The following is a 25,176-nucleotide window of genomic DNA, read 5'->3' as shown; positions in this document are numbered from 1 at the left end:
GTGTAATCGTATGGGATGGTTGCAAATTATCCCGTGTATAAAGCTTCTGCAAGTTTCATGAACATGGCTTTACAATCCTTCTTTGTGATAAATTATTGGCTCACCTCTCCCTGGCTATGCCCTTGCGTTCTGTACTAGATTTATGGCTTTGATTAGCAACATTGACCGTTGGTGGTCAAGAAAAATTGGAGGTATAGAGTTTCTTTTGCGTTGTGATTTGAAATGAATATTTGTTTTACTGTAGTATGAAGAAAATTGCATTTATAACTAAGAGACAAAGCTGTGGAAAGTGTTCGGCTGCTACAAAGTATAGTACCTTATTAACTTTTAGCAAGTGATGACTACGATAACAGTGCCAGACACAAATTTAATTGATTTTTTGTTAACTACCATATCTCGGTTGACTTACGAGCAGCGTTGCTCTCTGAAAGGGAGACGACCTACCCCAAAGCTTTCCATAAAAACGACAACTAACAATCAGTCGCGAATATTTCAGTCTTCGTGGTATGATGATAGGTTTTTTTGGCTTTCTGGGTGTTCTATAGGGAATAAAATGTTATGTTTCGTCTGCATTATGTTTGGGGCAAAGGAGTCGGAGTGGTGTTTAAACGGTATTTCTGATTTGGGTAATTTCATGAAGAAAGCTATAAAACATGAGTCATCGAAACAACATTTGCTGCATAGTGAATCTTTTCACTTGTTAAGGAGAATACACATTGAACATGTATTGCATTGTATTGTATTATATCAGACAAGTGACTAACTTTGGCATCCCCATTTCGGAATACCACGCTACGGTACAGATGATCTATGAAGAGAGAGAAAACTGACTTTGCTCTTATCTGTTGTCAATCTGCATTCCATTGGTATCTTCGTCTGCAGGGACAACCCAAAGTTCACGCACGTGACCTAGCGGGGCGCAGAGAATGAAAGAAACTACCTGCTTAGCCTCCTATCTGCTGTTCTGCGTTGTTGCAACATATAGACCATAAATTAAACAACTTTTAAATGGAAGAAAATTAATTTTTAATTAGCGCGCTTTAATATTACCCTAGCAAGAAAAAGTAAAAGTGAACATGGAATATTAATACTAACAAACATTTGGACGAATTTTGAAATGTATAAAATAAATAGTTTTCATAATATTTTGGAAATAAATATGCCATGTTATTATATAGGGAAATTCCATCGCATTCCGAATATTGGACACAGTCTTAATTAGTTTCGCAACAAAAATTATATTTAGTTTTAATGACGATTTTGATTCTACACTTTACCTGCAGCTTGGTAAATACCTCACAAAACACTTACAGAAACCGTAGTTTGAAAAACAGAACACTTATTTATCAAAGAAATACAAGTAAAATATTCATATAAAGTATTTATTTACAATGTTTACACTGTCCTTTCTCGTCAACATTTTATCTTGGTTTCTTACAATGGCACAAACTAGGCAGTGAATTTCAGCCTTATTAAAAACACTGTCCACCATGGATACATATACATGCAACAGTAGTAATGTTTTTCATATTCAGTATTGTGTGGAGTTACCAGCGTTCACAAAATAGTTCAATATAAGATATTTAATACAGTTACAAGCTGAATTACAGCTGTATAAACGTGTCAGCTACAAATTGACTATAGTACTGCTATTACTTTCAATACGTATCATGTCGCCTTCTTCAACTAAGAGTTTCAAAGACACGTACTAGTTTTTTCTAACCAATGCTATAAATTTTGTAGATGTGACTTGAATTGTTCATTTCAGAACATGACCTTAGTTTTAGGAAACAATTAACCTATTCCAATCTTTTACCACTTCACCTAAATGCTTGAACACTAAAGACGACTCACAGCAAAGAGATTTAACATCGTCCCACAGTTACATTTCTCTTATGACAGTAGCAACTTTTAGGGGAAAATATTGAGCAAGAGCATTGTTTTGACGAACAAGAAATGAAAAGAATGGAATGGAATCTTTCAGTTTTATGTTCCACTCTTATGTGCTGTAGATTAAACGAAACGGTGATGATGAGAATTAATGAAATGATGGAATGAAGAAAGTGGGAGGAAACGGGTTGACCTCAGGAAAACTATATTTGTCCACCACGAAGTCCCCTTAGCGCGAGCTCCGATCAAACCAGGAATCCTACACACCAGAAGTGAACATTATCACTGAGCCACCGCGTCCCCTACCCTTCTGAACAAGAAATTATTATTGTTAAACACTACCAAAGGAATGTGCTGAAATGGCTGATTAAACACAATTTTTATGCATCAATTTCTAGATTAAGGATATCACCATTGTATAAAGACGGCTATTGTCTGGTAACTTCAACGATGTTGAAACCATCCATTAGGTATGTTGCTAGGAAGTATATTTCAAACAATATGGATATATTTTGAGCCTTCTTATTTTCCATATATGCTGAACTAGATTTCAGTTCTTTCTAGATTTAGGTTACATGCTGAAATACGATATCGTTTGAACAAATTCTTTATCAATTCATAGTTAGATCTTCCCCCATCAACATAACTGTATTGTACACAATCTCACTAACCTTTCAACAAAAATGTCAGATGTTATGAGATTGTCTTAAATAAAACTTACTCTAAACAACAACTTTTACAAACGGAATTCATACAGCTTTTTGATTCGTCTATAATCATCAGTCAAAACGTAACGCATGCATTTTTGCTTTGAAGTTAACAGATCATTATAAAACTGTATGTTTCCTGGCTTTAATGCTGTGATTGCTTGAAATAGTGCATAACTTCTAAAGACCATCAAAAACCAAGTAGAAACCAAATACATCGGGTACAGAATTATAAGTCTACAGAAAGAGATGTGACAGAAAGAGTCGTAAAGTGAGATAAATCACAAATGCTGTAGTAAAGACACGCACATAAAATATATGATTTTAATATGACTTCTACTAAGAATAATAATAACAATAATAATTCAGTTTTTATAAGCATTCTATTTTGCTCAAAAACATTTCAAAAATCATCTTTGAAAATTCAGTGAGAGTTAAACACTGTGATTTACCTTGTACGAATATGGTGAAAATACTGAAACCCAATTTAGGTAACATATTCTTACTGAGGAATTCAGAATAAAATCTTAATCTTGTTCATGTCAAAGGAAAAAAAATCTGGATAAACTATCAAAAATGTAAGAACTCTCATAGCCACATATGACAATCAACAGTGAGAACAATGTAGTCTGAAACTATAAAACAATGTGTTTATATCAAGGCCTGCATAATTAAAGGAATCTCAATTTTGCATTAAATATCGATTTGCTTAAAATTAAATGGATTATGTATGAATTTGTTACTTAATGTATATCCTGAAGCGTTTATAACGATTTTTTTTTAGACAGAAACACACACATTCAAGTGATTTCTGAAAACAATAAATTAAAAGCAAAGTTTGTAATGTCCAAAAAGATTATGAAAAATGCTATGGTTACATGTTATACAAACGCCTAATCAAGCAATACTGGTATACTGATTCTTTGGGCCATAATTTTCCATTATTTATTTCTTTATAATGTAGCTTTAACCTTTCTGAGTCTCATTGTATGCAGGCCATCTCTATAAAAGTATAAACTAATTTCTTAGTATCAAAAAATATTTCAAAATTTCTTTTAGAAAAATAATGAATTTGCAACACAGATGTAAGGGATTTCAGACTATCGACTCATCATTGCATAGTATTTAAATATCCACAGAAACAATATTTCATTTTAATGTCCAGATTCCACACATTGCATGTTTACAATATAGAACTCTATGATGTTTTTTCTTTCTTTTCCCTTAAAAACAAAAATTTTAAGAACTGTCTTAAATTGCATTCTCAATTGACACTTCAACATTTGGCATGTGATAAGCTTTTAATATAAATGCAATAGGAACTTGCTTATTCAATTTCCTGAATAAACTGCATATCAAATTTACTCTTTGAAAGATGTCAGTTCATCCCGTAATAAGAACTACACATTCTATGTAATAATGAATATTTAGTAACAATGAATGCTGCTATGTGGCAAATCTATGTAAAGTACAATTGCTATACAAATTTCATTAAGAACATGTACACTATATACAGCATAAAATATGTATATATAAAATTTAAATTACAGCATGCGAATTATAACATTAGCATTCTATACTTCTAAAAAACTTTAATATTAAAAGGACAGAAACTTACCATACTACGCACGCAATTTTAATAATTTATTACCATGTGAACATTTTAATATATTTTGTGTGTTAATGGTTTAACATATATTTGGTAATTACTAGTATATCTTTCACATTATTTATACCTGGCCGTTCTATTTCTAGTTCAGACCTAGAACAGACTTCAAGGGTTAAACCTGACTGCTTGAATTGATTTTCAGGACATATTGACAGGCTAATCATACATGCTTTCTTGCTCGCATAGCTAGAGGAACTAGTGATAGAATGGCCAAATTTCAATCGGTATTGCACGTATCTATTTACAATTTGCTTCTTACAGTTTACTTTCAATTTTTAATTTGATAATATTACTAATATAAATATCTTTCTTTTATTTTTTTTTCACTTAAGGGTCGTTTTTTCAGTTACACAGAAATTATTTGCAAATGTTATAAGTCTTCGCTTATTTACAAACTTACTATGTCTCAACAAAACTAATTATATTTTTATATACAAATGAACAACTACAGTACATAATGTACAACAAAAAAATCTGAATTGTAAAAGTTCTTAGTTGCTTACGTGGAACAGTACAAGGAAGTCAACAATATTTCCAAACATACATATATATATATAAACAAATGTTCTGAATATTTATGATGTTATCCATCTATAACAAAGTATGTTTTACAAATTAGCTGTAATATTATATATATATATATATATATATATAGTCAGCAATGCACAGGTCGTATGGTAAACGAAAAAGAAAAATGCAGTATACATTTCTCAACATGTATGAAATTCAATTTCTGATTATACTTATTGTTTTTCTATGTGCGTTTAGAAGTATAGGAAACAACTTTTCGAAATCCAGCTGTGCTTATCCGTGATTCAATTCTGTATTATATATCTTCCCTCGATCTGTGTTCTCACATTAAGTTCATGAAGCTGAACGGCAGATTTTATTATCTGAAGCAAAACGCCTCCTATACTAAATTCCATAACTTTACATCCTTTGATTCACCAGAAATGTATAGTAATTGTAAAACAGTCTTCCACTTCAGAGAGGAATTTTTGATATCTATGCCAATGAATCTATGTTCATATTCCGTGAATCATGCAAACCTTATACCGAATTTTATATGTAACGTCCAAAGGTATAATTTACCATGAACTCTTTACTCTCAATAATCCCTTTTTTACTCTTATTATCACGTATATATAAGCACCCTGGGCACAAATTATTACGAAGTGTGGCCATTCTAGGGATCTTGTGGCAAGTGGTTTGGCATAGCAATGTGCTTGCAGATACCGCGAATGTAAGTACTCTATGTTATTTGTGACAGTATGCGGCTGATAAGACGTGCATGCTAATGCGCTACCATTTCATTTCACTGAACCATGTGGTGAACGGATGTGACCGAGTGGAAAAAGGGAACTATTATCTTAGGCGTGAACATGGGCATACCCTACGCGAGGTGGCACAGTTCGTTGGCATGTCCGAATCCATAGTCAGTATGGTCCATGCAGAGTGGAGGATGTTTCGCAAAAATCAATTCTCTCAGAGCAACAACGGCAGGAAACCCATCATGTCCGAGCGCGACCGCAGATATCTGGGGAGATTAGCGACCTCTAAACGCTTCCAAACCCGGCAACAACTGCTGCAGGAGAATAATACAGGACCTTAGTCGTCAAATCTCAGCGAATCCTGCGACGAGAACTGCATGGTGTAGGCATATTTAGTCGCGTTCCAGGGTACGCTCCAGGCTGACTGCTCAGAAGAAAATCGCCTGTCGTGAACAATGAATTATCGGCACTGGACTAAAGACCAATGGCGACGCATCCTCTGGCCAGACGAATCCTGGTTCTGCCTCTATTCCAATGGCGGCCGCTCCAGAGTGATGAGGTAGCTGCAGAAGCCTACACAGCTGAGGGTGTGCAAAGGGCTGTACAGAAGAAGGGAGGGTGTTGGTGTAATGTTGTGAGGGTATATTTCGAATGCTGGTGTGGGTCCCTTGATAGAGGTGCCCAAACGCATAAAGGCTATAGATTAAGTGTCCATTCTGGGTAATGAGATGTTGCCATTTGTCCAGTTTCTGCAAGATGGTCACATCCCCGAGTCCCGTATTAAGACGACAACTGCACCGTTCACCAAGCAAGATTATGCAGGAATGGTTTGCTGAACATTAGGTGGTCATCCTACATCTCACCTGGCCCGCTACTTCGCCTGATCTCAAGCTTATCGAGGAAATTTAGGACATCAACATCTCCCCACGTTGGTAGCTTTGCGGGACCAGTTGTTCAAGACAAATGGCCAAATTGGACTTGAAAGTCATCCTCTTCCACATTGACAGCATGTCACAGGAAATAAACGCTGTAATTCGTGCACGGATGATGTAACGACTTACTAAGCAATAATGGACACACTTCTTTTATTTATTTATTTTTTTTTGTCGGGTGTTATACTATCAGGTTAACGGTGTTGCCAATCCAACACAAACCTACATTTTTCAAATGGCACTACGTCAGGCTATCACATATTTCAAGTCCACATGATAAACGAGAACTTGCAATTTATATTTTATTATATTTGTTATTCAGTGTTGCAAACTGAGAAAGCTATAGCATCACAAACATTTAAATTTTGATCTCTTCTGTAGCAGTAAAAACAGAAGTGAGACGAAGCAATGCATTCGAAGTACTTCGGTATCTAATAGTGTGGTCATAATTCACGGATTTCGAACGCAGAGAAACAAAGATATAAGGGATTGAAAACGTGAGTTTTTTTTTTTCAAAAGCCTTTATTTCGAAAAACTGCTTCGATAAGGACCTCATTCAACTGCACAGATGGAAGATCATAATGTCGTTTACAACAATTCAATACCTTAAACCGTTCTGGAGATGTTGTAAATAATGGTTAAATTTGCAACACTGCTTAAAATTATGTAATTCCGAAAACTTATTTCAACTGAACCTACCAAAAAGAATTGTTGTAATGTTATTGAAGCAGAATAAATCAAAACTGTTTTAAAAAGTCCCCGTTAATATACCATTTTAAGTAATATATATATATATATATATATATATATATATATATATATATATATATATCAAACTTTCCATTGTTTTTCATATCTCCGAAATGGTTTGAGATATCATATTGATGTAAACGTCATTAAGATTTTTATGTATATTGAAAACCATCCACAGAATATAATATGATACTTATAAACAGTTTTTCGTAATAAAGTCCTTTAAAGAAAATCAAATTTTCAATTTTAACTTTCTTACTACTCATTCGAAATGCGTCATATGATTACTGTAGTATTCGACACTAAAGTATTTCGGGTGTACATTACCCTGTCCATGTCATTTGTGTGACTGTTGTTTTAGAATTCTCCAAAATTTGGTTGTTTTTCGATGTTTGTGACACTACAGCGTTCTTAGTTTGCAATACCGTATATTAAATGTGGTATATATATATGTTTTTGTTTCAAATTTATATTTAGTTTAAGTAATACAGGACGTAGTGCCATTTGAAAAAAAAATATAACTATATTAAATTGGTAACAATGTCCATCAGGCTGTATCGCAGAGTATATCAAACAATGTCCCGATCTTGATATTTACATGGCACGAAATTTCATTGTTTTGTATCTATTACTTTAAAAGTTAGAAGGGTGTATTACGATAAATGGTCCACTCTGTCTCTCTTTCTCATGTAAGATACTCAGCACTAAGAAATGTTAATACCCAGCCGACGTTTTAATTACTGAATTGTGAAGTTCTTAAATGCAACTTCTACTTCCCTAATACTCAGATCTAAAGAAATATGAGAAGAAGAAAGAAGAGCAAATTGAGAAAAGTATAGTATATTGCCATTGTTAGATATTTATCGTATTATCTTTATACAATTATTTACACTTGCACTGGGATTCAATTTAATATCTTTATCATCATCGATTAATTTCTATTAAATTTTGTCTCAGAACTTCGTATTATTCGTACAATTTGTTTCAGATACTACTCGTACAAAGACTTAGTAAATACTACTATTTAATTCCCAACCTCACAAAATCGTTATCTACCAATATGCGTGAACTAACATCATACTGATTTTACATACAATAATACAATGCTTGGAATACCAATCACAATCTTACTTCCCCTCATTAACTTGCATATTACCACACATACTTCTATGATTTTACAGGAGTTACTGTTGCGATTGAACAATAGAGAGCACAATATAATACTGTTTATGCATACATTTATCAGAAATAAGAACTAAAATAAATTCACGTTCTATATTACCACTAAACGAAGAAGTTTCTATCCAACTCAAGGATTCTAAATGATATTATGCGTTGTTAGAGCACATTTAAACGCATGGATTACCTTGTGCTCATATTGGTATATTTAAGTTCGTTTTACGTTTTGGTACTAATGATCCAAGAAACACTGTATGTCGAAGTCGGATAGCTTGTTTAGAATAAGTTTGAAATATAATTTTTTTTCTTTAACAAATTAATTAACAATGAAAAGGTTTAAAAGAGGGGGAAAAAATTTCATTATAAATTTCCTTAATTTCTAGTCCAGTGTTTCTATTCGATCCTCATGATATCTTAAATCTACTACAATATGATAAAAACATCGATATTCACTGGCTTTACTACGGTAACGTAATAAGAAGTGATGAGGAATTCTATTTTTTTTAAAAAAAAGTTCTTCGGTTTATATCAAACCAAATTCAAAGGGCTACTTCCATTTGGAGAATAACACCAGAACGACGCGTCTGCTGTCGTGGGCAGTAGTATGTGTGAAGTTGTAAGTGGGTGAGTGTCGTCAAATGATATCTAAATTAAACAGTTATTGGAAAGGGTATATCATGCCCCTTTTCATGCACTGCTTTCCTACATATGCATAATGAAAGTGTCGGGAGAATGAGTTCACACTCGGACTACTGCAGTTACACAAACTGGGAACCCGTGGCGAAACAGTCGCCCACGAAAACCCCTAGGAAGAAAGTTCCTAGGAAAATGACACCTCCAGTGGTGCAAGGTTCTTGATCTGATTTGAGTTTAGCGTTCTTGCAGCAGCAACGTTATAAGAGACGTGGACCTACAGCTTAACGTGAGATCCGAATCTGCCAAAAATTGAACGGGTCTCCCACGCCACAGACGCATACCATAACTGCTTAGCCATGTGGGAGCTCTCAGTGCTGCAAGGGATTCGCTTATTACTGTGCAAGGAAAATCCACCGATCCAATGTATGATGGGCCAGAGATTCAATTTGGCACTTTCAATTATGAACATAATTCGTGGGTTGCTCCGAATGAGTTAGGGTTCGTAAGGCACGAGTACACTTATCTGCTCCCGCACAACATGGTAAAACGACTAGCAAATGTGACCACGTACTACTGTGGGTAATATTTTTTGTATTATGTATCTTTCATATATAATTCGTCTGAACTTGAGGTCTCGCAAAATATTCGAACGTCTCGTATGGGCATCTTAAGGAAATACCCCACCTTCTGTTCTTCTATCATAGGTCAAACATCTGGAAACGCTGAAACATGTGTTTAATTACTTTAGATTAAAAGTCCAAAACACGAAACTCTACCTTTAAGGGATTCCCATATATATAACATTAACTGTAACTTTAGTTATCCTAAATGACAGAAGCAAACACATATCTCATGTTTCATGCCATAAGGATTTTTATTATAATAATTGTAACCTCATCCCTCTTTTTAGGATATATATATATATATATATATATATATATATATATAACGGATGTTTAATCATTTTAACTCACCCCTTTTCTTCCCTTGTAGGTCAAATACATATATATACCTAGGTATATAATTCATGTCTCTAACCATACGAGATTCCGAGATATAGCCATCTGATTATAATGATTTTAATCCCCACCTCTTTTTTAACACTTGTTTTCTTCACTTCTAAGTCAAATATGTATTTAAAAAATTGAAACACGTGTCTTAATATTTTAAATGAGAAGTGTATATATCAAATTTGATGTCTAACTTACGAATTTGAAGAGATGGACATTTTAATATAGTAATTGACACCTATATTTCCCCCTCTTCCCCGTTGAATTTCCAAAAATATTTCCTTAGTAGTACCTTATGTCACAAATCCTATGTCCTGTCCAAATTTCAAGTTTTACTTAAACAGTTGGCCTGAGCGTTGACCAGTTAGTCAACTGATTAGTCAGGGTGACTTCTTTTATATATAAAAACAAACTTCACGAAACGGTATGAAAAGATACCTGGCGGCGTTCAAATGGCAGACGGTCATCACAATAAATGAAGTATAAATCCATCTCACTGCTAGGAGGTTACATTCGGGCGCTAACATGCCGTGATAACGATGCCAAAGGCAACTGCAACTTCGTTTTTCTCTGCTGAAAAAGTTTTCCGCGTAGATTTACGGTTGCTACGAGATTCAGTTATGGGGGAAAGTTGTTGATACGGAAGGTTGATTAAAAAAATGAATGCAAGATACTTCTAGGAATACATTCTGTACGGCGTGCAAGCCAACCAAATGAGGATCCATATGAACATTACTTCCAATTATGCTGCCAGAACATCTCTACATTTTTATCAGAGGAATTAAGAATTCGTTTATTCACTTTCAAGGTATTCCAGTGAAGAGCCCTGATGCCAGTGCAATGAATTTCTATGGCTTTGACCTGTTGAAGAGATGTCTCCACCATCGGCGTCCGTGAACTCTCGCTGGTCTATGGAAAGCTTGAAAGAAGGATGGGGACCGAATTCCCATCCTCAAGCTTCGCCCGAGTTTCTTCCAATGAAAACTTCGATGTCGAGTGACAGTTCACCAAAACTGAACATCATCGGAGGTGGCGGCAAAGTTTCTCGTAAGGTACTCTTCAAATTACGTCCGATATAAATAAAATATTTTTTTTTTTTTTTGAATTTAAGTATAAAGTATGTATCTTATGATCTTATTATAATGCAACTATTTTTCACTTTATGAACATAGGTAATTTGGGTTACGAAAAGAACAGAGCATGGCGTAGCGAAGTGGCTAACGCGCTCGCTTTTGGTCCGAGTATTTCTGAGTACGATTCCAAGTGAGTACACTCGTTCGAAAAACTAAAAGCTTTTTGGGGCCAGCCATCCTGAGTGAGGTTTTCCTCTTCTAAGTAAATTCCGGGATGGTATCTAACATAATGGAACCAGATTACTTCCTTCCTTCCTCTCCAATTTCCTGGGTAGTATGATCGCCGAGGGACGTCATGGGATAATATGGCCATAGATGCCGAAAGCTCAGAAATTTAATTCCTAATTCTCAATGAACAGTGAAATGTTTCTCTAGCCTTATACGACATTTCCATATAGTTTCCAAAATATAATGTTTATTAATTTATATCTTATCCTCTTCTTTAATAAGATGTTACTATTACAAAATCTGGAATTCCAGCGAATTGAACTTTCTATCGTACTTCTATAAACAGGGTTCCCACTCGAACTAAATGACCACATTCACATTTTTTACGACGAAATTTTCTTTTTTTTAATTTTATAGTTGGAAAATTCATAAAAATAACATTTACTGACCACAAAACAATAAAACCGCCTAGTGGTCGGTACGTTGCAGTGGAAGACCTAAACCTGCTCTCGTTCAACCTTACAATGTCAACTGTATATACAAGAAACGGGAAAACACTTCGACTTTCATTTTCTTCTGGTAAGTTATTATTATCATTTATTTGAAAATGTAGATTTTTAAGGTTTAATAACGAAATTCAAGGCTTATTCCGGGATTCTTCATTGTATATAGAATCCACGGCTTATTCATGATTGAGTGAGCACCCTGATAAAACATTCTACGAACTGTTACAATTTTAAACGCTGAAAAAAAAATGACAATCTTTCCAAGTTCTGGATTTCTTTCAGGACATAAAATATTAACATTTTCTATTTATTTAGCACAATACTGCATATTATTTGTACTCGTTTTCCATTAATAATGCTGCCAAATTCAACTCTTAAATAAAAATTAGTTTGTTGGTAACAGGTATAATAATACAAAGTCGTGGGTATTTTGAACAGAGTTAGCACAAGTTCTTCTAAATGTCCGTTATAAATTCAGCAAATTAATTATTATATATGGATTATATACTAGGCCATGTATGTGCTATGTACGACAGTTTCTACATATTCCTTCTCTTCTACATAGCTGAAAATTTAAAGAAAGGAAGAACGGTATTATTGTTACAAAAGTAATTCCATGATTTGGTGTGAACTTAACTATTTTAAAAATTAAACAGAGTTCAATAATTAGAATACTAATGTTACTGCCATTTAGTACAAATCTTCCGTGGGTTATAAGGGAGATTTTTTCTTTACATCACATTTTCAGACTGTATTACAACAATCCGTCTTTCGTGCCCTGCTCCACTTCCGTGGTTCCCCGGCCAAGTAAGTTTGTGGTGGACAATACTGTATCCGTGGGTTTTCTCGAGCCACGTTCTCATTCCACAAATTCTCCCATAATCACTGACTTGTCTCCCTTAGCCTAACGGGTATAAACGTGGAACGTTAAACTGAAAGATTTCACTTCTTTTCGAAGATCTGGTAAACAAGGAGAGGGAGGAATCACACCACTCTTTCCTTCTTTAGTTGTTACATTTCACAGCCCCTCCTATCTATAACGTAGGATATAAGAGAATATTTATATAAAATTTGAAGATTCTACGCATAATAGTTTCGGAGATTTGTTGAGTGAATTAGCAAGTGAGTGAGTCACTGATGGAAAAGCTAAGAGCACTTTTCTCTTGCCTGGTTATCAGCATTTATTCAGAATACTGTATTTTAATTTTTTATGTATTTATTGTTTCATTTTTTAAGAACATACAAGAATATACGAAAATGGGTTATTTCAGTGGTCACACAATGTTGCTTTAGTTATATTTTTGGAATGAGATTGCAAGAATGAAAGTAGCAAGGATAAGGTCATTCTCATGTTGCAGCCTGTTGCATTGGCTGTATACTCCACGGCCTGGAATTAGTTCCTTGTTTTAGGACGCAACATACCAATAATGTAATCCTTCGTACTTTCATTCTTAGCAATCTTATTCCAAAAATATAACTAAAGTAGCATCATCTCAGTATTCAACCCGTTTCTACATATGTACGTTGAAGTTACGAATTTTTGACAATAAAAAATTAAGGCTGCTATTTTGCCTTTCACACAGTACTTTACTTCATAGGTTGATTTTACATCTGTATCGTCTGCTGGAAAAAATACACAACGCCAGCATAGTGAAGAATCGATGTCTTCAACTTCGACATGCTGCACACCACTAACTTCCCACGAGCAATTAGATTGATTATAGTGACTACACATCAGGTACTTATGATTTTTGATACATACCACATTAAAAATCACCTACAACCGAAACAAAATTAGTTAAAAGCTATAATCAGGGTTGGCAAAAACCATGGTTTCTTTTTAAAAAAACAAAAAAAAAAAAAATGCTTTTGGTTTAAATAATTTGCTCTGTATTTATATTACATATGGACAGAAATAAGTTTGTTTTGCCTTAGTGTTATTATGAAACAACGGTGTTATGCTCGAAGGGGTATATAAGCTTAAAGCGGAATCTAAACCACTTCTCGAATTACATCCGAGAGAAATTGTCCTCCTTTAGACTTGGAACAACACAATGGAAGTTCCACCCACTTTACTCCAACACCAATAGTATATTCACTTATTCGGAAATCAGGACTGTCGCGTTTCATTATAAAGTTGGGTGGTCCGGTCAGTAAATTTCTTAAATCGGGAAACTCATGTTAGCCTTAGCCACCGGGAAAATCCTGTTATTACTTTAAATGCAAAGCAATAATGGGAAAATCCTGTTTTTGCTTTGCATGTAAAATTTTACTGTTAACGTATCATAATCAGTACGCTAAAACTGGAGTTTAAATTCTCCTCGATACGGTTTTTTCTTCATTATTTTTATTTTTTGTCCCAAATACGCTAGTAAACTGTGAGCACTCTATATAGAACTTCAAGAAATAATAGCTTTTTTATGTCATGAAAGAAATCCAAAAAGAATGACGTTATCATTTGGAATTCTGATGAGTCAGTATACTTTGAATTAATAAAGAAATTATGAATATTGCAACTTAATAAAAAAATAAAATATTGCATGTAAAACGAACCTATACGACGACATTTGCTGTACTACTCAATATCTACACAGTTAAAATGTATATAAGATTTCTACCTTTGCTAGGTATTTATTCTATAAATAATATTGACATTGCACATAAAAATGACTTAAAAAACAGATCTTAAAAAAGACTGCTGACTTCAAAAGAACAGTTTATGTTCGTATTTTGATAAGGAACTGCACTAAACTCTCTATAACAAATATTCAACAGCAAAGCTAACAGTATCGTAAACTAATAATATACCTACTCAACTCAAAAAGTATAAAAATGAAAAAAATGGAATGAGTCATAAATAAATATCTAACTGAGCATTTGTTTTCCGTACTTGATACACACATATATATATTATATATACACTTATAAATATTACGTTTATACAACTTTTTCGCTAATCATTTACAAAATTACAAACAAATATAGCTATACACTAGTTTCCTTTTTAGCAGATTTACAATGCTTGTCTTTGGATGAAACTTCCTGTTCAACTATCATTTCGTTACTATCTTCTTTTGTACCATTTGGCAGCGTCAACGTTGTATCATCTTTCAAGTGCTCCTTTAACGATTTTGAATGTGTCTTCTCGTTGTTAGAATTGTGTTTATATATGTGATGTGATCTGTCTCTATGCTGATCTCGTGAATGATGTGAGTTTCTGTGATGCTTGCGATTCTGTGGTGAACGAGACGAATGTTTATTTCGAATACTTATTGGTTTAGTTCTGTCTTCTGTTCTAAGTGATGCTGTCAGGGGAAGGGGAAAAAGTGGAGGCGGAGCCTCAGAAGTGATGTCAGACTTTTCGGTTTCAGAGTCTAATGTAGAGACATTGCGCCAAGGTCTCTTTTTCTCGCTACATTCCAATACAATCTGGCGCGCTAAAGGAACTTCAACTTCACTTGGTTCTGAAATCTCACAATCTAAGGTACGACAACACAATTCACTCGCGTTTTCACACATTTTTTTCGTGATGGGTTCTATTATTGCACACTGATAATCCCATTCGTCATAATCACAATTCTCAGAGGTAACACAACTTACAGTATCAGGAAACGTGTCTCTGTGCTCACTAATATCACTGGGAATTTGAGTTCCTATTTCACACACTATGCTACTATGGTCATTTTTATCGGAGCATGTATTACTGTCAGGAGGATCCACGTTTTCAGACATACCACTTATACTAGGAACCGAACCTCGTCGCAAAGGGATCTCATTCGCTTTGTGTCTATAAGGTAATGTGCAATACTTCCTTTCAGCTCCAATCACCATCCTACTTGGTCCACTATCTTTTAGAAGCTTTAGAGCTTCCAATCCATGATGCTTTCCACGCATCTTTTTGGATTCCTGAGTATTATCTCCATGAGTATTAGCATTATTTTTGGTGGAAGCAGATCCATGATGATCCTGTGAAGCTTTGGCCATACCATCAGCATCCGACGATGCAAACACACTCATTTGAACATTCGATGGCAACGATACATTATCACTGTCTGCGTGAGTGTTCGTACGACAAGGCAAAGTATTTTGCTTCAACTGCCTTTGTTTACGGAAAAATTTGCGAGCGACGCCACTTTGGTGAGGATTATAGAACATTTCAGCACCGCTCACTGAACCTTCAGTGATGCTGTTTGATTGCATAAATACCAAATTGATATTTGATATTTTCCCTCCAGAATCAGTTTTCGATGTTGGCGCCCCGCTCTTTTGAGTTGTGCTATTGGATTTATTGGTGTGTACTGAATTAATACTGTTTGAGCTTGACATTATTTGAATATTTGGATGAGCCAAATTTGTTATAGGAAGGGGATTTGTATCAGATATGCTTCGACTACGACAGCAACGACCTCGTTTTTCACATCTTATTTTACTCCAACAAACTCGAACATCGTTTCTTACAATGCAGAAAAATAGAAGGATAAATACACCCAAAATAACGGAAAATATACAGTACAAAATACTAAAAATGGTTTCTTCATATTGTATGTAATTTTTAAAGGGCTGAGCTGTTGCTATAGCTCCCGATATCCATGTTAAGATAAACATGATTAAGGTGAAGATATGGGCTTTCAACTGGGATGATGGGGGATGTTCTGGATCTTCTCCGTCACTGGATAATGTTTGAGTACTTCTAATGCTCACGCGCTCGGCGTTGGAAGGATTTGTTTCTAGAAGTTCTAAGTCAACATTTTCCGTTACTTGGGTACCCTCGGAGAATTGTCCATTTTCCTCAAGATTGTGCAAAACACATTTAATTAAAAGGAAAAACAGAATAAGGAAACTAAGCACCATTCCCACTGGTATATAAACGGCGCTTATGCTTGGACCAAAAGCAAGAAAACAGTAATAATATCCTGCATACTCTGTCATATTTACAGCACCCGATATTCCACAAACTATCAATGCTATTCCCCAGCCAACTAAATAAAACCCAAGCATTGGTTTCTGTGGAATTGGCTGATCTGGTAAAGGTTCGTCATCTGGCGTGGTTTCTAATGTATCGTGTTTTGTTAACTTCTTGTACATGTTACTGGAAAAAGAAAACACACACGTAATCAGTGTATATGAACATATAAACTTTTTCAACAGTTAATGGTAGTTTTTACCAAGGTTGTGAAAAACCAAGGGTTTATTAAAAAACAGCCCAATGGGTTTTATTGGGCAAAATTGGATTTTACTAAATTTAGTACTTACGTCTAAAGCCATATTCCTACTTAAAGTATCATTTAAGCAGTCATTTATATTATACACATTAAACTGGAATTCTTGTCGCACAAAAGGAACTAATGACTTGTACGCTTCGTGCGACACTCTTTGCATCATTTGTACTTGCTTATATTTCAATTTCTAAAAAGAAGGAAGTAGATAATTTGGTAGAGTAACAACGAGGTGGGTAACTATATAATATAGAGAAGGGCCCCTATTACACTCAGGATTCAAATCTTTGGGCCAGCAATCCTGACTGAAGATTCATTTAGTTTTCCTCAAAATACACCACGCAAATACTAGAATCAGGAGCCATAGATGAAAAATGGTTTGTTAAATGTACTTTTTTTTTTGTTGTTGTAGTTTTGTCTTGTTTAAAACTTATTCTTTTAATTAATTTTCAGCTACCAATTGCTTTTCTACAATAAGTTTTATGATTAAAGAACCTTTGTAACACACGATAATCATACTCTATATGACATATATTCCATCAAATATAGAAGAATTTGAGAGTTTCTCGATCTCCTTTTTAACCCATTTTGTGTGTGTGTGTGTGTGTGTCTAATGCATTTGTAGTGTTGACAAATAAAGGTAGAACTTTAATAATTTCCTTGTTTTAACTGAAGGGGTTCTAGCGTCTTTGACTCAAATTAAGGTATTAAATGAAATTATTTTTGACTGTAATTATCCAAATATAGTGTTGACAGAATAAAGGTATTCTTAGTAATTTCCTTTTCTGAGTGAAAAGTTTTCGATTTGTAATTAATTGACACATCGAGAAAGATATTTGAATGTTTGTTTATATGCGAGTATGTCCTATAATAATAAAGGGAATACAATCGCATTGTTTTTCGTTCTAGATTACAGCTGAACAAGTTACAGAAAATTTGACTGCAAATAGAATTCGTTATGCATGATTCCCAAACATTTTATTTCAATACTTTCTGTTCTGGAGATCTGTTGATAAATATATATTTTAAGCCAATCCAGAAACTAGTCATATACTAAAAAACACGACTGAAGAAAATAATTACATTATCATTTCAATCCCCGTGTTAAAGAGTATGAGAGAGAGAGAAACATACACACACAAAAAGGTACTTTTGGGCTCGGGAAATTTCCAATAACCCTGGATTTTATACACATTGATATGTAGCGTAATATATTTCACTACTCGAAATTTTATTCGCACACAATTGCCTTTTGCTGTGGACTTGTCAAATATGGTTTAAAAAAGAGATTACGTAACATAACGGCTGATTAGAATAATTAATGATATACTATACCAGAAATATTCTGTAAAAATATGACACACACATTAGTTGAACGACAATTGTGAAAAAATATATAAATGAAAACGATACTGGGTATATATTAATCTGTTATTAACAGCATATATTCTTTTTCCCTTTGACACTTTTCTTACGAGTCTGTGCATAAAAAATGCTACTCACAAACAAGTGTATGGAACTTTCAAAAATACTACTATTTTTTAAAAATGTAATTGTCCCTAAACATAGCCTTATTTCATTGAATTTGATATGTTGTAGAGCAGTTACAGACTTTTGTTGCGTGGTGTATCTTTTTATTTAAAACTAAACACTTTTTCATTTCTGTAATATTTGTTTCAAACCTTAAAACAAGTTCAACAACTATAAAGTTCACCTGATAAAAAAATATAGTTTAAATATACACTCCTTTATCAAAGTTTATGAATGCGACAATAAACAATAATAGTAATAAATCAAATAAGCACTAACCTTGTATCCCGGAAAATTGTTTCTTCTTTTATTTCATTTCGACTTTCCCTGGGGTCTTTCTAAGTAACTTCTCTTTTGCCTGTTATTCCTTTTCTTGAATCTTTATCCCCAAGAGCTCAAGAATGATTCAAGAATATCCCATTAGTGGATGAATATTCAAGAAATAGCAGGCAAAAGAGAAGTTACTGAGGGAAACCCCAGAGACTGTCCAAATGATACAAAAGAAATACTCTTTCAGGATACAAGGTTAGCGGTTGTATAATTTATTATACTTTAGCTCCCATTAGTAAATAATAATACTTCTTGATGGTTTAATTTTTAAGTCTTAGGCGGTGATATTCTATCGTACAAGCACGTTCAGAAGACAAAATTTCTAGTAGGAAGAAAAACATCCATATATTGCAGAAAATGAATGTATCTGTTCGTTTGAAAGTTGTGAACAAAGTAATACTGATTATGTGATATTTTACAAAAAGCTCATTTTTACTACCTTTTTCAAGTACCCTATATTACTAAGTACTCGCTAGTCCTATTACTACCTATTACTACCTTTCAAGTATCCTATATTACTACCTTAGTCGAAGCTTATTACAAATAGGTTTGGATTTAGTAAGTTATTCAAAGCTTACAAATCCTAATCCATTCCTGGCTAACAGATTTCAACAACGGTAGCATCTAAGTTCACTAAAATTCAGCGAGTACTTCACAAATACAGACCCTTACAAAGGTAAATAAGTATAGCGATCTTTTTCTGCACATAAAAGAACACAGTAACTACAGCTGCCAATAGAAAGCATGTAAAAATGTTGGGGGTGGTTGCTCTACAATCTTACTTTAAAAGGCTCTAAATCGTTAGTATCTTAACAAAAACATTAGAGGATTCAGCAACATAATTTGTTTCTTGCATTACAATCTCAGCAAGCTACAGACCACAATAATTTTACATGAGTTTTCTTTACGTTTTCTTTACGACATTTCTTCATAAGAGGACAGCGACAAGGATTTAAGTATGTTGCCTTTTACTTCTTGTGTTAATATTTATTGGTTTAGTTCATTTAATAGGTAATCGCTTTCAAGTCAGAATGATTTTCTTTAAAAATCAGCATAGTGAGCATATAAGGTTTTAAAAATCAGCATTCACACACTTCATGACAATCACTTATCGAATAATAGTAATCTTAGTTATCGTATGAAACATCTATTTCTCTTCAATCATGACTGCTATACGTTAAGTTATATTTCTTTTTCGTAATAGCAGATGAAATTCATTTCTCTCTCTCTCTCTCTCTCTCTCTCTCTCTATATATATATATATATATATATATATATATATATATATATATATATATATATATAAGTAGGGCGCTAAATTCGTTGTACAAAAGCAGAGGAGTGATTCCTGAGAGTAAAACAAACAAAAAAGTTCCTATAAACATAGGGCGAAAACCCCATCGTTTACGTGTTATAGGGCTGTCGAAAACAAGAAAAAATGAATTCGAAAGGTCCATAGCCCCAAAACTATGGGATCTATCTTGGTCGGGTCAAGACTTCACTTAGGAACTAGTATGTGCTCTATCCAAAAATACATGTTTTAGAATCCTAAGGTACTCACGCAACAATTTTTATGGAGGTAGTTGGAGAGTACTTTATATCATAGGCCCATAGTCAAACTCCCTCTATAAAAATTGTTGTGGAAGCATCTCAGGATTCTAAACGCATTTTTGGATAGGGAACATACTAGTTCCTAAGTGAAGTCTTAACCCGACCAAGGTAGGTCCCATAGTTTTGGAGCCATAAATCTTTAAAATTCATTTTTTCATAATTTCGGCAGCCTATAACACGTAAACGATGGGATTTCCGCCTTATGTTTACTGGAACTTTTTTGTTTGTTTTACTCTCAGAAATCACTCCTCTGCTTTTGTACAACGAATTTAGCGCCGTACTGTATACATAAGAGCTAACAAACTAATCATTTTACTCACCTAGCAGTAATTGCCATCCACAGTAGCGTACATAAAGTTAGATAATGTAGTACGATACCAATTCCCTGGCAAACTTTTGGATTTTCTGTTTGATGGATGCCCAAGCTATATGCAATAAACAAAGTAAACACAAATCAATAATATGGACTAAAGTACTTTTTTCTTATGACCGCAGTATATTTAAACACATGAAATCTTAAACTTTAAATAACCAATAATTCCATAATTTACAATGCATTTAATTACCAATAACTCTAAATTTATAATGTAAAACATATGTCAATGTGGAGCTGGCACTATATGAAAATCCTTTATGTTTCAATTGTCTACGTAACAAAACGTACATCGTGGTTTTACAGATTAACAATTGATTTAAAGGAATCTTTTTTTTTTTTTTTTAAACATACTTTTAAAAGTAAGTACTTCTACTACAAATGTTAAATGACTTATTATTATTATTATTATTATTATTATTATTATTATTATTATTATTATTATTATTATTAAAAAGAAACTTCTACTTGTTCCTCCAATTAAGATTATTCCTCTTACCGCAAATTCAGTCTTTGTCTGACATAATGGTTTACAAATGAATATGATGTAACTATCAAACTTTTTAAAGCATATTTTACCGAATAATTTCTTCCAAATCATACACCATATATGCATACTTTTTGAGGGCTTAGGCTCCCGAGGAGGAACACTGAACATCTAAACTGCTAGAATTCAGGATATATCACTGTTACACATATCATGACTAGTACAAAGTTTCATTAACGAGTGAGGAGGAAGCTAATTTAACACCTCTCTGTCTCATTTTGCTGTTACTATTCCACAGTCAAATGAAAGATATCTTACTGTTTCAAGACGAAATTGGCTGATGAAAATGATATGACATGTTAACAGAAAACTTATGATAATATAAGGTTTTAAAAATAGTTTTCAATACAATTCGAATGAAAAGTTTAATATGTCGAATGAACGTGTCTCTACGAAAAACGTTTCAACTCACTACATAATTCTGGGTTAGTAATGTTAATCTATTGACAGGACAGTGAACAAGTTATTTAGTAAGTACGGTTATTAATAAATCTTTAATTTAACGTACTGTGATTGTATCCTATGTTAAATAAAACAACAAACATCGTTTATTTCTGAGGACCAAACAGTATTTTACATGAGAAAACATGGGCAAAATTGATGGATAACAGATTCCATGTTAAAACTTAGCTTGACGCCTCGTATAGCCTTGGTGTTTAAAAGGGTAGTTAAATAATAATAATAATAAATTTCCTCAAGTAATTCATAACCATATTTTGACTTAACTTCTTGTAAATAAAAATGTTTTCGTTTGGCATGGGAGTTTAACATGAAATCTAAGCCACATGTACTGCTGAGCCCCTTCGATGAGGAAATATCAGGTTTAATTACAGTGCACTCACATGGTTCGGACCTCACGTTAAGTTGTAGCTCCACGTTTTATATAGCCTCGTTGCTGAACGAGACGCTAAACTTAAATCCAGCCATCCACATGTACTCCTACAGGGAGTCTGCAAACAAACGATGTGCGAAATCACAGAATGATTAAATAAAGTATGTTATACTTACAAGAAGTTAGACTGTATTCGTTTATCTGACTACATTTTTTAAGTCTCTGTGGGACAGTAATAAATCATGTTATTTATATTAGTCCCTTGCAGATATGAAAAAAAGGCACGTTACCCTCAAAAAATTCCTACAAAAGGTTTCTCAACAGTTTAGTGTCAAGTGTACTGAATAACATATTAAAAGTTTACCAAAATTTGACCACCGAAAAAGCCCAATTTTAAGATGGAGTCCAAAATGGTCGTTAACTCCTTCACAATCTTACGTTTTCATTCAAGTAGCTACTGGATCATCAGTGTTTATCCTAGGATTATGGTTCGTACATTATCCTCTTCAGAATAAAATAAGCTTTCAAGTATTGCCATCTAAATGTGTGCATGACATACGTAGAAAGGGAATATGAGGATAATTAGAGAAATTCCCTTTAAAAATTCCTTTTAAAAAGTTTTGCGGCCTCGGGTAAGAATACACGACCGAAGTGTTCCTAGAGAAGTACTATAGGCTATGTACGTGCCAAATTACATTGTGAAATCTTGAATAGTTACGACTTAAAAAATTTACCGATACTCTGTGAATAAACTTAACCAAAGATATAAGTAGGCAAAAAGTAGAATAGAACATAAAAGTTTTTAGGACAGTATTATTAATCTGGTATCATCGTTCGTATCTTATTATTTTTTGAATGAAGCAAGCTTTCCTATGGTATCATCATCATGTGTGCATGATGTACGGAGAAAGGTAAACTGAAGATAATAATTCGGAAAAATTCTCCCTAAAAATTCCCTTTTCGAAAGTTTTGCACCCTGTGAAGCGGCCGCGGATGGAGTACAATACCTTAATGTTTCTAGAAAATTACTACGCAGTATATACTATGTGTGTGCTAAACTTCATTCTAATATTTCATTATTTTATTATGTTATTTGTTATTAGTTTACTGTGTTAATTGACGTAGAATGACAGTGCAATAATCGTTTATTTTGTTCCTTTCAAGCTTCAATACGAATTCTAGCATTCTTGAAACTTTCTCTGATGTAGAAAATAATGACGATGTACAGTCCGCAGCAAAAAAACCTGCAACATGAGCACGTAAGTTTATTGTGAAACTACGCCTAACGGACCAGGGAATCAACATAACGTTTATGTGGCACGAAACACACCAGGAGAAACCTCGGTGTCCTCCTCGGCACACTTATTTTGAAGCAAAAGACTTCGTCGTTTTACAATAAACTTACATGCTCATGTTGCAGGTTTTTTTCCTGCCGACTGTACAACTGACAGTTTCACACCTACAGAACAAAATGAAGGAATTTCTGGAAAGAGAAGATTCAGAACCATTTGTAACGAGTTACATCAAAGAAAAGTTAGAACAAAAATATGACAAAAATATTTATTTTGTTCAAGGAGTAAGTCTCCATGGTATTGTGGCGATGAGGGAAAATACAAAACATATTCTCATAAGCACTTTTAGAGAGGATGAAGAATCACAGAAAAGAGCTATCAAAACAGCAGCTAGTCACATTAAAAGTGATATTAAGTCCACCAGTCTGTCTCTTACAGATCAGTATCCAAGTGAAACATTTCTGAAGCTAGAATCTACCCTTTCTTTCATACATGTTCCCTGCAGGGGTATTTTTGTAGGTAAAAATATAAATCGAAAGGTAGCAGGAATAGGTCACACAATTATACAGGCAGCTCGACCACGCGATATAGCTGCTCCCTTACAACTCGGGCTTATCGTACAGGTTCATCACTTATATCGCTCACAATTTCTCGTGGATACTCTGCATGCTCTGGGATTTAGTTCTTCGTATAAAGAAGTTCTGCGTTTTGAAACGAACGCAGCTGATTAAGTTACTCCAGGTATATTAACAGGTGACATCAAAATACCAGACATGACACTTTTGTTTCGCTGTGGACAATGTAGACCACAATATATTTACCATTGATGGCCAAGGAACTTTCCACAGAATGGAGATCATAGCTGCTCTCACACCGGGACAAACGACAGATCGAGTCATTCTTAGGAGAAAATGTAACTAGTCAGGACTTGGCAATGAAAAGTAAAATTCCAATTATAGAATATCGTTTTGCGAAACATCTTCGTGATGCCGTTGTCTTCAAAGATCTTCTACTGCCTGGCAATTATGATAATACAACTGCTGAACTTTGGGAGCTCTCTCTAAACTTCAAACAAGAAATCCTTGGATGGCAAAAAACGATGCGCATTATTCACCAAGATTTAGAACATCCAGGTAAATCATCGATTATGTTCTTACCTTTGATAGACTTGCATTTTATCTACACTGGACTTCAATTGCAGACTTGCTTTGAATCATCATGCTCAACCTATTATAACGTTTGACCAGTCTTTGTATTGGACAGCTGCAGAAATCATTACAGATGCACCACAAAATAGCCATTTAAAAAACATCGTATTGATACTTGGATGTTTTCACACATTTATGAATCTGCTCGGTGCAATTGGCACACTGATGGAAGGGATAGAACTTCGTAACATCACGGAAGTTGTTTACGGTGAAAATACTTTCCAGCACATGATGACCGGGAAATCAGTACAAAGAGCTTTTCGTGGCCATCTCTTGATAGACACATGTCTCAACCACCTAATTGTCTCAGATCTAGAGAAAAATAGCACGCAATATGTGCCACTAATGAGGGAAGCAGAAACACTATATTCATCACTGATATT

General features: G+C 34.1%; 1 protein-coding gene across 1 annotated transcript in view; it reads right to left on the bottom strand.

Moving 5' to 3' along the window:
• Window positions 1-1,366: 1,366 nt before the first annotated feature.
• Remo (Remoulade) overlaps window positions 1,367-25,176 on the bottom strand; it is a 148,639-nt gene continuing 124,829 nt past the window's right edge. Inside the window, exons 16-17 of the mRNA XM_081764108.1 lie at window positions 20,862-20,966; window positions 1,367-16,943 (exon numbers count right to left, since the gene is read on the bottom strand). Of these exons, the coding sequence (XP_081620234.1) occupies window positions 14,840-16,943; window positions 20,862-20,966 (2,209 nt within the window). The 3' untranslated portion in view covers window positions 1,367-14,839. The remainder of the gene's footprint in view (window positions 16,944-20,861; window positions 20,967-25,176) is intronic.

This window comes from Thermobia domestica, chromosome 1 (genome assembly GCF_964235325.1).
Source record: "Thermobia domestica chromosome 1, izTheDome1.hap1.1, whole genome shotgun sequence".
In the NCBI taxonomy this organism is placed as follows: domain Eukaryota; kingdom Metazoa; phylum Arthropoda; class Insecta; order Zygentoma; family Lepismatidae; genus Thermobia; species Thermobia domestica.
This window is presented reverse-complemented; position numbering and strand designations above follow the sequence as displayed.